The 12790-nt window shown below is 41.5% G+C and overlaps 1 protein-coding gene across 1 annotated transcript in view; it reads left to right on the forward strand.

Moving 5' to 3' along the window:
* Positions 1-12790, forward strand: part of Gys2 (glycogen synthase 2) — a 36289-nt gene that overhangs the window by 18086 nt on the left and 5413 nt on the right. Inside the window, exons 8-14 of the mRNA XM_038321040.1 lie at positions 1656-1762; positions 2787-2846; positions 3285-3363; positions 4261-4374; positions 6643-6769; positions 11550-11645; positions 12477-12640. Coding sequence (XP_038176968.1) covers positions 1656-1762; positions 2787-2846; positions 3285-3363; positions 4261-4374; positions 6643-6769; positions 11550-11645; positions 12477-12640 — 747 coding nt within the window. The remainder of the gene's footprint in view (positions 1-1655; positions 1763-2786; positions 2847-3284; positions 3364-4260; positions 4375-6642; positions 6770-11549; positions 11646-12476; positions 12641-12790) is intronic.

Consider the following 12790-nt stretch of genomic DNA (forward strand, 5'->3'; position numbering starts at 1 on the left):
ATCACACTAAAGTAAAGGACAAATGACACAAGAATGTGAAAGTTCAGAGCTATCGAGACGCAGAGACATTGGGCATCCGAGAGATGGCTCTGCAGTTGAAGACACAGGCTTCTCCTTCAGAGCTGCATTCCTCCACCCACATGGCGGCTCACAATCTCCTGTAGCTCCAATTCCAGGGCATCCACTGCCCTCTTCTGACCTGCTCAGATTCTGTGCTCTTGTGCCCACACCCACACATATACACACTCAGTTTAAAACAAAGAAAGAAAGAAACAAGATACTGAGACAATCTAGATTTTCCTGAGTTCTGCATTATTGTCTCTAAGTTTTTTGGAATATAGTTCTTCTTTTCCTCTGTTAGCAAAAATATTATGCCATGTATGATGAAAGACTTCCTAAAACTGCATTATAAGTAAATGATTAGTAATAATAACACCATGTGCAAGAAAGATTAAAGTGAAAAGGGTCATTCTAGTATAATCTTTGTTCATATTTCCAGGCATATATTCATAAAGCATGTTTTGTAAGTATGCTCATAACTATATCAAACATGCATCATGTTTAAGGTCATCATTAATAAACCAATCCATACATTTATTAAATGCTCATTTTATTTGTAGACATGAGTAAATAAAACTTACTGTTATTAAATTAGAGAGAAAGGATAATTATGATACTTAAAGAAACTAAAATACACAATAAGTAGTAGCCTCTTTGATAGTACATTGGCTGCCACCTGCAGTGAGTTTCAAGTCCCCTCTCTTCTGTAGGTGTCCTGAATGAACTGTGAGGTGTCAGAGGGCAGAGGCCACGCAGCTGATGGAAAGATGTCTCAAACTCAGGACACAGTCTTATAATTTTACGCCATCAGGATATCCGTATGCTCATAGTTTTAAATGAGGTTAGGCTTTTCCTCCAAAGTGTCTTAATATGTCATTGCCTTGTGTGAGAGAGATGTTATGCCTAAGGAATGTGTGGAAGAGAACAAGAAAACATAGATCTTAGATGTTAAAATAAGTATGAGCTTTTCCCCCAATAGGCTTTGGGTGCTCAGATAAAATATTACACAATCCATGCTCCTTAGCATCAGTAGAAGAAGATGAGTCACATCTAATGTGTGTGGTGGTTACAAGGGCAGAGGTCAGTTGTGTGTTTACAGTGCCCAGCACAGCTTGCTCTATTCCTTTACGTGTTGGCCTAAAAGTCAGAATGCATCAAATGGACCATCTAGGAATGAAGCAGCAACATGCAAGAAATCCATTTGTACAACTCAGTAAATTAGATAGAGTTAGAAGAAGAATCAGAAATAAATCCTCATTAAATTATGGACCTCAACATTTAAAGAAAAAATTTTGATTTTTTTTTTCTGTCAGGTCCCATGTGTCCTTTAGCCACAGAAAAACACAATGACCTGAGCAGCAATTATTATCTATTTTACATAGCCAATGGTATGGAAATATTCGTTGCCGGCAAATCCTGCTTGGAAGTCAGTTAGAAAAGTCTTGGGAAGAAGACATCAGCTCCTGCTCTGTGGCTCAGAGCTCGGTGTTCTTCCGTGACACAGGAAAACACTGTTTTCCAGGCTTGCGGTCCCTGTGCCAGGTGCCTTTTGATCTTTGCTAGGTGACGTTACTGTGTTTTCTGACCCTCCTCAGATGCATAAGAGCAACGTCACTGTGGTGGTGTTTTTCATCATGCCTGCCAAGACAAACAATTTCAACGTAGAAACCCTGAAGGGCCAGGCGGTGCGGAAACAGCTGTGGTAATCTCGTGTTTGTCAGCCTTCTCCGGCAACCCGTGAAGGGAGTTTTGCCTAAGTCTACGACCTCAGAGCTGTGCCCTTGAACTTCGTTTCTCTTTGACGACGGTCGCTTAAATTCTGTGTGGTTCTCTCCTCTGAGCTTCTGCATTGGACCGTGCAATGCCCGTAATACGGTGGGCGGTACTAGGAAAACTTCCTAACAAACAGCCACAGAATGAGCGCGTGTCCACATATGGGTTTTAAAGATGGGTTGGATGTATACCAAAGCAAGGGGATGAGTATAGCAACTCCCTCTACGCTCAGCCCAGATCAAACAATTACCAAACACTTCACTAAAGTGCTCTCTCTGTTCACTGACCCTTCCCTCTCTCAACCATTCCCCAGTTACAGCAAGCAAAAAAGAATTCCAGCTCTCTAGGCTGTTCAAATGTTTTGTGACCTTAGTCCTGGATTTTTTTTTCTCGACCAAGCTAAATTAGACAGTTGGGAAATAATCGGAGGGGCTGCGTTAAAAAAAGAAAAATACTTGTAACTTCAAGGAATGCTAATGAGACAACAGCACCTTCACAACAGATGGGGTCTTCATTCCCTTGCTGTCGCTGTGTCAAAGCACCACAACCAAGGCAGCATATAAAGTAAAAACTTAATCCAGTGTTCACAGTTGCAGGAGGTAGGGTCCATGACCATCATGGTGTGGAGGCAGCAGGCAGGAAGGCAGCAGGCAGGCAGGCATGTGATGCTGGAGCATCAGCTGACGGCTTACATCTTGATCCTCAAGCACGAGGCAGAGGGAGCTAACTAGGAATTACACGGGCACTTTGACACCTCAGAGCAAAGCCCACCCCCAATGACATACCTCCTCTAACAAGGCCACACCTGTGAAATCTTCCCAAACAGTTCCACCAGCTAGGGACTAAGCATTCAAATATCTGAGCTGTTGGAGGCCATTCTCATTCAAACTCCCAAAAATCAAAATGAAAAGTTGTGATTGCGTGTGAATTAGAAATCTGTCTGTGTCAAACAGGGACACTGTGCATTCCTTGAAGGAAAAGTTTGGAAAGAGGCTTTACGATGGGTTATTGAGGTAAGTGCTTAGAACAACGTAGACATCAACATTTAAGTCTTCGCCATCCACACAGCCCAATTTAGTCACTTTTCACGCATTTCCTTCTATACGTAACGGAAGTTTTGCAGCCTTTGAAGATGTCATTTGAGCACTAGACCTTTACCTTTTGTTTGACAATATTAGTGAACAGCTTTCACGTAGGAGACCATGTGTGCATTTGTGCACAGGTTCTCGTTCACTGGGTACTCCTTAATACATCAGTCTGAGAATGAAGGGGATTTTACATTCAAATATATATTGACTTAATATGACAAATAAATAGTAAATATTCATATATTAAATCTGTGTTAACATCTTAGTAAATAACATTATTATGATAAATGAGCTATATATGCCTGGCAGAAAGAACTTAACTAGTGCCAACCATTTTTATTTTAAACATTGTTTTCATCACAGAGGAGAAATTCCTGACATGAATACCATCTTGGATCGAGATGACTTAACAATTATGAAAAGAGCCATTTTTTCAACTCAGGTAAGAAAAATTTAAAGGAAGCTACAATCTCTCATAATCATTAAAATAAATCTAGGCAAAATTTTCTTCATTCATATAAGGAATTTGCCAAATTAGAAAATTTCAAATCTGAGTTGGAAAACATAATTCTTTTTTCATTCCATGTATGTTTGTGGTTGTGAAGCAGGGCATGCAAGTGGAAGCAGGGGATACCGTGAAGGAGTTCGGGTCTTTCCACCACATGGCTCCCAGAGATGGAACTCAAATCATCAGACTGGAACATTTGACCACTGTGCCATTTACCCACCCAGAACAATACTCTTAAACAGTCGCTTGAATGATTTTATATGTGCTTTTCTGAATTGTTTCTAAGGGATTCTTTAAGAAATCTCGCAAAGTCTGTCTTTGAACCTATTTACAGAATTCCTTTTGAGCCAATATTCTCAGCTGAAAATTATTTCCATTATAACAACAACAAAATAACTTGTGAAAATCTCTAAAAGTGCGTAATCCCCACCATAGTAGAGAAAATGCCAATGCTTCTCTACTGATCTGAATTGCTGTTTTAAAATGCACTGTAGTATTCTAGATGTGCATGGGGGTCCTGTTAATAGTGTGGTTTGCTAGACAATTCCAGTGACTAAGTTCATCCTGGGTGCAGATTCCAAAGTACCTTAGCATTCTAGACATACCCGGAAGCATTCGTGACATCCACACCTTCTGCACAGTGGCTGCATGCGGGAACAGAAGCTTTCTGTTCTTCCCCCAAAATACACAAAGCTTAATCATCAAAACCAGCATCATCTTAGAGGGCTGAGTACCCAGAGGGAGCATGAGATGTCGGTGGCCTTTTGCAGAAATGAATCACACTTCTTAATGCTTCTCACCACTGACATTTTCTTCCCCTTGTTCCCGCAGAGACAGTCCTTGCCTCCTGTTACCACTCACAACATGATTGATGACTCCACGGATCCAATTCTCAGCACCATTAGACGGATCGGACTTTTCAACAACCGTGCAGACAGAGTCAAGGTGGAACTAATTGGTTTGTTATAAACAACTTCAGAATTGGCTGAGGCAAAGACTCAGTTGGTAAAATGCTGGCCATGCATGAACCTGAGGACACCCTCCAGCACTCTGGTACAAGATTGGCCAGGTGCAGCCGGGCGGTGGTGGCGCACGCCTTTAATCCCAGCACTCGGGAGGCAGAGGCAGGTGGATCTCTGTGAGTTCGAGGCCAGCCTGATCTACAAGAGCTAGTTCCAGGACAGGCTCTAAAAATAGCTGCAGAGAAACCCTGTCTCGAAAAACCAAAAAAAAAAAAAAAAAAAAAAAGATTGGTCAGGTGCCATACACTTGTAGACCCAGTGCTCAGGGAATCCATGGGATCTCTGGAGCTCACTAGCAAGCTAACCTGGCTTAATTGGTGAGCTCCAGGCCAAAGAGAGACCCTGCCTCAAATAGTAACATGGGACACTCCTTAAAAACAGCACAAATGTAGGGACATCAAAACACACATGCACAGACTAGAACACCTATTGCCATGCTCACATATACTAACAAAAGAATTATGTAGAATATACTTCAGAGGGAATTTATTACAAGATCTTCATTGTTTTTTGTAAGTGTTTTCTGTAAAAAACACTTAAACACTTTTTAAAAAATTGATTGATTCTGCTTCTTGCTTTACATGATTACTCTTAGATCTCCATCAGCTCTGAGCTTTGATCCTAGCATTTGTAGTAACTGAACAATGTTGAGAGTAGGCACGAGGAAATTACCTACTTTTTAGTGATCAAAACGTACTCTAAAACTTACTTCAGGAAAGGACTCTGACAAGAGTTATGTTTTTAAGTATTTTTCGTTTTCTTTTGTGGCATTTCATCTTTAAGATTACATTTATTTGTTATGTATTTTGTGTGTGTGGTGGAGGATAACATGTGGCACGGCTGTCGTGACAAGGTCAGAGGACAACGGGTAGAGTCAGTTCTCTCCTTCTGTCTTCAGTTCCTGGGGATCAAGCCCGGGTTGCCAGGCTTAGTGACACACACCTGTACCTCCATGTATGCATGTGCGCCATGCGTATGTCTGGTACCCAAGAAGGCCAGAGAAGGCATCAGATACTCTGAAGCTGGAAGGGATGGCTATGAGTCACCCTGTAGGTTCTGGGAATCTAACCCAGTTCCTCTGGTGGAACAATTAGTGCTCTTAGCCATCAACCCACCTCTCCAATCCCCCGTTGGATTTCTATGTGGGTTCTGCACACTTGTACAGCCAGCCCTTTACATATTTCCCCATCTTCTCAGCCCTGTGTATATACTTTAATAGCCTTTCACCCAAGAGCCATTCTCTGGGAGCCTCATCCAGGCACCACCTCCTTTCTGTAGCATCCTTAGTGGCACGGTCTGTTTGCTAGAACTGATGAGTCTCAATTGTCACATTGCTATCCCTCCAATGTCTTCATACTAGGTCTCACCTTTGGCTTCATTCATCCTGAGTTTGGACAAATGAACAATGATGTGTATTTATCATTACAGTTTGATATAGGAAGCTTTTCATCCTAAACACTTTTGTGCTCTGCATATGTCCTGACAATTCTGTCTTTTCCAGAATATCATACAGTGATGATATTTTACATAGAAGTAGGTATTTATGATTTGACTTTTTTGTTCCTGAACACCGGCACTCCACTGCACACAGGCGTTTATGTACATGTATTTTTCTCTGAGGCAAACATGACTTTTGAGCAGAGGCATGAATAGCATCTTTGCAGGACACTCCAGGTGTTGTGTGGACTAGAGAGCCTTGGAGAATAAAAGCAAGTTATGGTAGGTGGCAAGAGCCTCTAGGTGAGAGGGGATGGCGTGATGCAACCTGGGCAGGACTGTTCCAGCCCCTTCCCTCCCCTGAGGTCTGTCTCCCTCAGCTGACTCATGTGTAGGTCACAGGTGACCCATCCCCTCTTCCCTGCTCAAGTTGGGAACAAACTCACAAATCAGACAGGGATCAGCAGTTGGGGAACAGGGATGGAGAAGGCTCAAGGGAAGAGTTTGGTGTGAAAGCAGAGAATGTGCATGCAACTCTCTACCCTGTAACCCAGAATTTGGAGATGAAGGGCAAAGTTAGTGCAGAACACAGACTTAGAGCTACGGAGTGGAAGGAGGTGGAGTGTCTAAGATCTTTACAACTTATTTCCCCTCTATCTGTGAACATCAAACACATGAATTCTCTAGGATTGAAATAAAGTATAGAGGGACTTTGTCTCTGCTTCATTTTCTTCATTAGAACTTTCTTTTGTAGGTGATTTTACACCCTGAATTCCTGTCCTCCACCAGCCCGCTACTACCCATGGATTATGAAGAGTTTGTCCGGGGTTGTCATCTTGGGGTGTTTCCATCTTACTATGAACCCTGGGGTTACACTCCAGGTATGTGACATGTATTATTACAAACGGATTCTGATTGGGTTACACATTATTCTGTATGTGTATGTATGTTAAAGTTGGCAGGAAATCTCTACTGAAGCTTTGCTTTCTCAGTTCCTATAAAAAATGATATGAGCTGGATCCATTCAAGCATCAGTTTTGTGCTTTGTAGATTCTGAGAATGGGGACAAATCTATGAGACTGTGCTTAGAATATACAAGGCCGTCCCTCCAATCTCCAGCACCACTAAATAAATAATAAATAAAAAAGCAAGCAGTTTGCCTGCATTCCAGCATAAAGGATAGGAATAACTTTCCTGTGTCTTCTTGGTAATAACAAATATCCTTCCTGATCTAGATTAATTCTACTTATTTTAAAACAAAATGCTAAAAGAAAATTATTGACCTACAACTCAAGAGACAACAGAGACCAGGTAAAGGGGCAGATTTAGATTGAATTATTAAAGAGAAGAACTTTCACAATGTCAATATATTTAATTTTTCATGTGTATAATTGTTTAAACTACATGTGTGTATATGCATGCAATGCCTTCAGGGGCCAGAAGAGGATATCAGATCCCCTGGAACTGGAGTTATAGTTGATTGTCAGCCATTATGTGGGGGGCAGTGGGAACTGAACCCAGGTCCTCTGCAAGAGCAGCATGTCTATGTTTTCATTCTAGAATTTAATTAAATACAGTATCTAGAATTCTATAAGGAGAGACTACTGTCACCCTTACGTATGAGCAGTCTAAGGGCTCTGAAGCTGTTTTATTCTGATCTATTGTTTTAATCCCATCAAATTATGAGACTATGGTATTCTATAGTATTGGAACAAGCAAATTGCAAAGGATTTGTTTTTTAATTTTTCCTTTTTTTCTTCATTAGAATTTTCTCCTTCATGCGATTTTGCACCCAGAACTTTTACCTTTCACCCATGTAATTAATCAACAGTAGAAAATTATTAAAATTTGAAGAGACAAAATATGACTACTTCTTGAAATTTGACAAAAATGCATTTAAATCATTTTTCTCCCTTGTAGTTCTAAAGCTTACTATTAGTGTCACTTCTACATTTTTAAAACAGTTTTCCTTCTAAGAAGGATATGTCCACAGAGAATATTTCAATCACATATTTAATAAAGTAATAAACAAAATGCACACTTTGCTGATGAACGGGACACATGTTATCCATTTCTCTTCCCACGATTGCTAGCATGCAGTGTGGTTTTCCTGTAGGGAAACCTACTGTGGACAGAGGGGGAAAAATAAATGCATGACTGACTGAGGGGACTGGGAAGACATGCCCATTAGTGCAGAGATTGTTATAAACCTACCCTGCCTTTCCACTGAATGGTTTTGTTGTTGTTGTTGTTGTTTGTTTGTTTGTTTGTTGTTTTTATTGTTTTTTGAGACAGGATTTCTCTGTGTAGCTCTTGCTGTACTGAAACTTGATTTGTAGACCAGACTGGCCTCGAACTTACAGAGCTCCACCTGCTGCCTTCCAAATGCTGTGATTAAAGGTATGCACCACTCACGGCCTGGCAAAACATCTTTTATTAAAGTCATTTCACTTTTATTTTAAGTGTATAAGGGTTTTACTATTTTAAGTGTATAAGTGTTTTGCCTGCATGGGTGCCTGTGCTCCACAAGCATGCAGTTCTCACAGAGGCCAGAGGGGCATTGGATCTCCTGGGACTGGGGTTACAGAGGGTTGTGAGACACCATGTGGGTGCTGAAAATCAAACATGGGTCCTCTGCAAGAGCAGCCAATGATTTTAACTATTGAACCATCTCTTCAGGCTCCCAACACTTCATTTTATAAGACCCAAAATCGTAGAGATTTATCTAATGTTCTAAGATGAAGGACAAGGAAGAAGTTATGGGATATAAACAGGGGAAGGAAGTTGTGAGAGTTAATACAGCCAATGAGTTTTTCTGTACCTTTAAATTGACCAAAATGAGTTTGTTAAGTGTTCTTCCTATTGCTTTGATAAAATACCCTGACTGACAAATGAACAAACAAATAAAAACCCTAAAACAACAACAAAAGCAGCATATGGAAGAAAGCATATGTTTGTGGGACTTGTGGTTCCAGTGGTGTATGGTCTGTCTTGATAGACAAGATAGGACAGCAGACATGAAAAGCCTGGAAGCAGACGTAGAGGACTGTGTCTGAACTCAGGAAGAAGAGAGCTCACAGGCAGAGGGGAGAGACTATAAACCCCAAAGTCTCCTCCAGCAAGACTGCACCTCCTAAAGGTTTCATTGGTTCCCAAATGGCACCACCAGCTGTTCAAACACATGAATCTGTATGGCCATCTTGTATTCAAACAGCCAAAGAGAATAGTCACTCTCTAAATTGGTACTTGAAGAAAAAATTAGCCTTTCTGTGGTATGGATTTAACCTTCTCATAGTACATCATCTCTAGTTTGTTTTTATAACAATAACATGGTGCTGCTTGAACTATAGAAAGCATTCACTAAAGTCAACTGTACAGGTTGTTAAGTTTTTTTTGAAAACTTGAAATAAGCTAGTTATTTGGGAAGAGGGAACCTCACTTGAAAAGAACACCTCTATCAGATTGGCCTGTATTTGTTGTATAAGTAGTGGACCACATCCCACTGCCCGGCTAGCTTATACCCTCTAAATAACCACACAGAAATTGTATTATTAAATTACTGCCTGGCCATTAGCTCTAGCCTCCTATTGGCTAACTCTCACATCTTGATCCAACCCATTTCTACTAATCTGTGTTCACCATGAGGTCGTGGCTTACTGGGAAAGATTCTAACCAGCATCATTCTCAGGCAAAAGCTTCATGGCGTCTCTCGCTCTCCTTCTTCCCAGCATTCAGTTCTGTCTACTCTGCCTACCTAAGTGCTGCCCTATCAAAAGACCAAGGCAGTTTCTTTATTCAACCAATGAAAGCAATACATAGACAGAAGAACCTCCTATATGATGTATTGAGAAAATCCTTCCATCAGATTGGCCTGTATTGAGAAAAATCCCTCCATCACATTGGTCTGTATTGAGAAAATGCCTCCTTCAGATTGGCCTGTAAGCAAATCTGTGGGGCATTTTCTTGATTAATGATCTATGTGGGAGGATCCAGCACACTGTGGGTGATGTCAGTCCTTGGCAGTTGGGTCTGTGAAAGCTGAGAAAGCCATGGGGACCAAGCCAGTAAGCAGTGTGGCTCCATGGCTTCTGCTTCAGTTCCTGCCTCCAGGTGCCTCCCTGAGTTTCTGCCCTGACTTCCCTTCAGGATGGACTGTGAGACCTAAGGTGAAAAAACCCTTTTCCTTCCCAAATGTTTGCAGTCATGGTGTTTAGGACAGCAATAGTTAGCAAGCTAACACACCAGCACTGGGCTTTGAGAAGGCCTACGAAATGTTTATTTTATAAAATCATTCAAGGGACATACATTGAGCTTCTGTAGTTTCCTGGCTTTTGCTATAAAATATACTAGTGAATTACTGAATGAGAATGAAAAATAAGGGTTTTTTTAATCTCATGGCATTTTTAGACAAAACTTTGTGTTTATGTAGCTATATGAATTATTCCCAGGAGGAGTTCCAAAATTTTCAGCAGCTATTAAAGAAGTTGGCAATCCCTATCTGCTCCCCTTCTGCAACCTCCCTAAAAGTAAAAAGCACTTCTGTGTGGCAGCAGAACTGAGCCAGGAGGAAATACTCACAAACAGAGGAGACAAAGCCGTGACCTAAACTGAACCACCGCACACGTAATGACACAACTTTTGCACACATCTCCACACAAGAACCAAGGAGATTTCCACAAGCCCATAAATGTATATTGCTTGCTTAAAATGTAGATGTTGGGATAAGAAGATGGCTCAAGAGTTAAAGGACTGGGTATGTTTGCATGAGGACCAGCATTCAGAACCCCAAACCCACCAAATGCCTCATGGGAATGGCAATAAGCCTGTAATTCCACTCTCAAAGGAAATATGAAGGGGGTCCTGAAAGCAAGCTTGCAAGCTATACCAGCTATGGATTTGATTGACAGACCTTGCCTAAATGAATAAGGTGTAAGAGCAAGTGAGGAAATTTCCTTGACATCAGCCTTGGGCATCCACACATGAATGTACACACACACACACACACACACACACACACACACACACACACGGGTTCACACTCAGGCACAAATGAACAAAGAAAAACACAGCTATCTTTGAAAGAAAGATATTTTTAGAGATAGCATAGATATTTTGTGGGAAATGGGTTTTAATTCAAAGGTGAGGGAAGACTGAAAGAGACATGAATTCCCTGCACCTGTAAGTGAGTAGCTGGGTTGTGTGCAGAGGAGATTACAGTAGGGGAAAACCTGGCTGTGTCCAAGCACACACCCTCCCCCATAAAGTCACAAGCAGAGTCACAAGCTCACAATGGAACAAAAGTCAATCAGAAAATAGGCAGCTGGGCTCAGCTAGTAAAAAGCAGGAGGTCCTAGCAAGAACTCTCGGACTGGATGGTTCACTTCAAGCCCAGCTTTCCCATGTCTCCCGATTCTACAGAACGGCCAAGTGACATCAACTCCCCATGCTTTAATTTCTTCACCTGTCAGAGAGGGGTGATGTCGGCATCGCTTCATGGAATGGATGCAAAGATTACCTGTGTTACAAGTGCAGATAAAGGGTCTATACCATGCGGGGCAGGGAGTAACAATCTATCCATAGGAAACAGGGCTCTTTCTCCTCCATGTGAATGTGGGGATTGAGAGCAGGTCTGCAGCTCCTCCTTTGTCCATTCTCTTGCAGCCGAATGCACGGTGATGGGCATCCCAAGTGTGACAACAAACCTCTCCGGCTTTGGCTGTTTCATGCAAGAGCATGTGGCTGACCCTACAGCGTATGGTGAGGTTTTTTCCTTCATTGTGTCCTCAGGGTCTTCACGGGGTCTAATGCTAAAGCTGTCCTGTAATGAAATTAAAGTTTATATTTCTCATTTAAGTAAAAGTAGATTTAAGTAGGGGATCCATAGGGAAGAGTATTCTTAATGCTGAGTATTTTGCTTTCAAGAAGAATTGCAGAAGGGTGGAACTTGGGCAAACTTTGCCTTTAACTTGTTTTTTGATGGTGGTGATAGGATTTTTTTTCCCCTTAAGTCCTAGGAGCAATACCACAGTGGCTATGGTCTTGGAGTATGCATATTGGTCACTCTATAGAGATCACATTTATTCTTTTAAAGATCCATGTCACGGTAGAAAAAATATCACTTTTTAAAGTGATTTAAAAATCACTGTAGGACAATTTGCATTTTACTGTGTATCTGCTCATGTTGCATAGCAACAAGACCAGGATGGATTCTCTGCCTGTGCCTTGAGTCTGCAGGAGGCAGCTCTCCTGTGGTAGTTCTCAGTGAGGTTGTTAGTGGGAACAAGAAGTGGGGGAAGGGGAAGCTAATATAAGTTCCATCTGGTGTTTCTGGTTTGTGGCAATTCCTAAAGAATTACTAAACTAGAGGGCTAGATATAATTTTTAAGGTAAGATTTGTTTTGGTGGCAGAGGGTTGATGATGATTTTTAATAATTAGAAGATCATAGAAAATATAGAACTTTAGAAGAGGGGAAAATAAAGTGGAGGTGGTAGCTTAGGCAGGTACTGAAGATGGGCAAGTTGTGGTCTTTGGTGGAGTCTAGGCAGTAAGTTAGATGTCGTGTTTTGATCTGTGTGTGTGTTCTCCAGGTATTTACATCGTCGACAGGCGCTTCCGATCTCCAGACGATTCTTGCAATCAACTGACTCAGTTTCTCTACGGGTTTTGCAAACAGTCACGCCGTCAAAGAATCATCCAGAGGAATCGCACAGAAAGGCTCTCCGATCTTCTGGACTGGAGATACCTAGGCAGAGTAAGAAAGCTCCTCGGGAGCTAGGCAGAGCTCATTGAGATCATATTACCCAATGAAAACCTTGCCTCTAGTCCCCATCTGTAAACTAAACTCAGTACCATGAGTGCTGAAATCTCAAGGTGTGTCCCTGTTCCTTTTGACGGAATGAGA

Source organism: Arvicola amphibius, chromosome 2, assembly GCF_903992535.2.
Source record: "Arvicola amphibius chromosome 2, mArvAmp1.2, whole genome shotgun sequence".
Taxonomy (NCBI): domain Eukaryota; kingdom Metazoa; phylum Chordata; class Mammalia; order Rodentia; family Cricetidae; genus Arvicola; species Arvicola amphibius.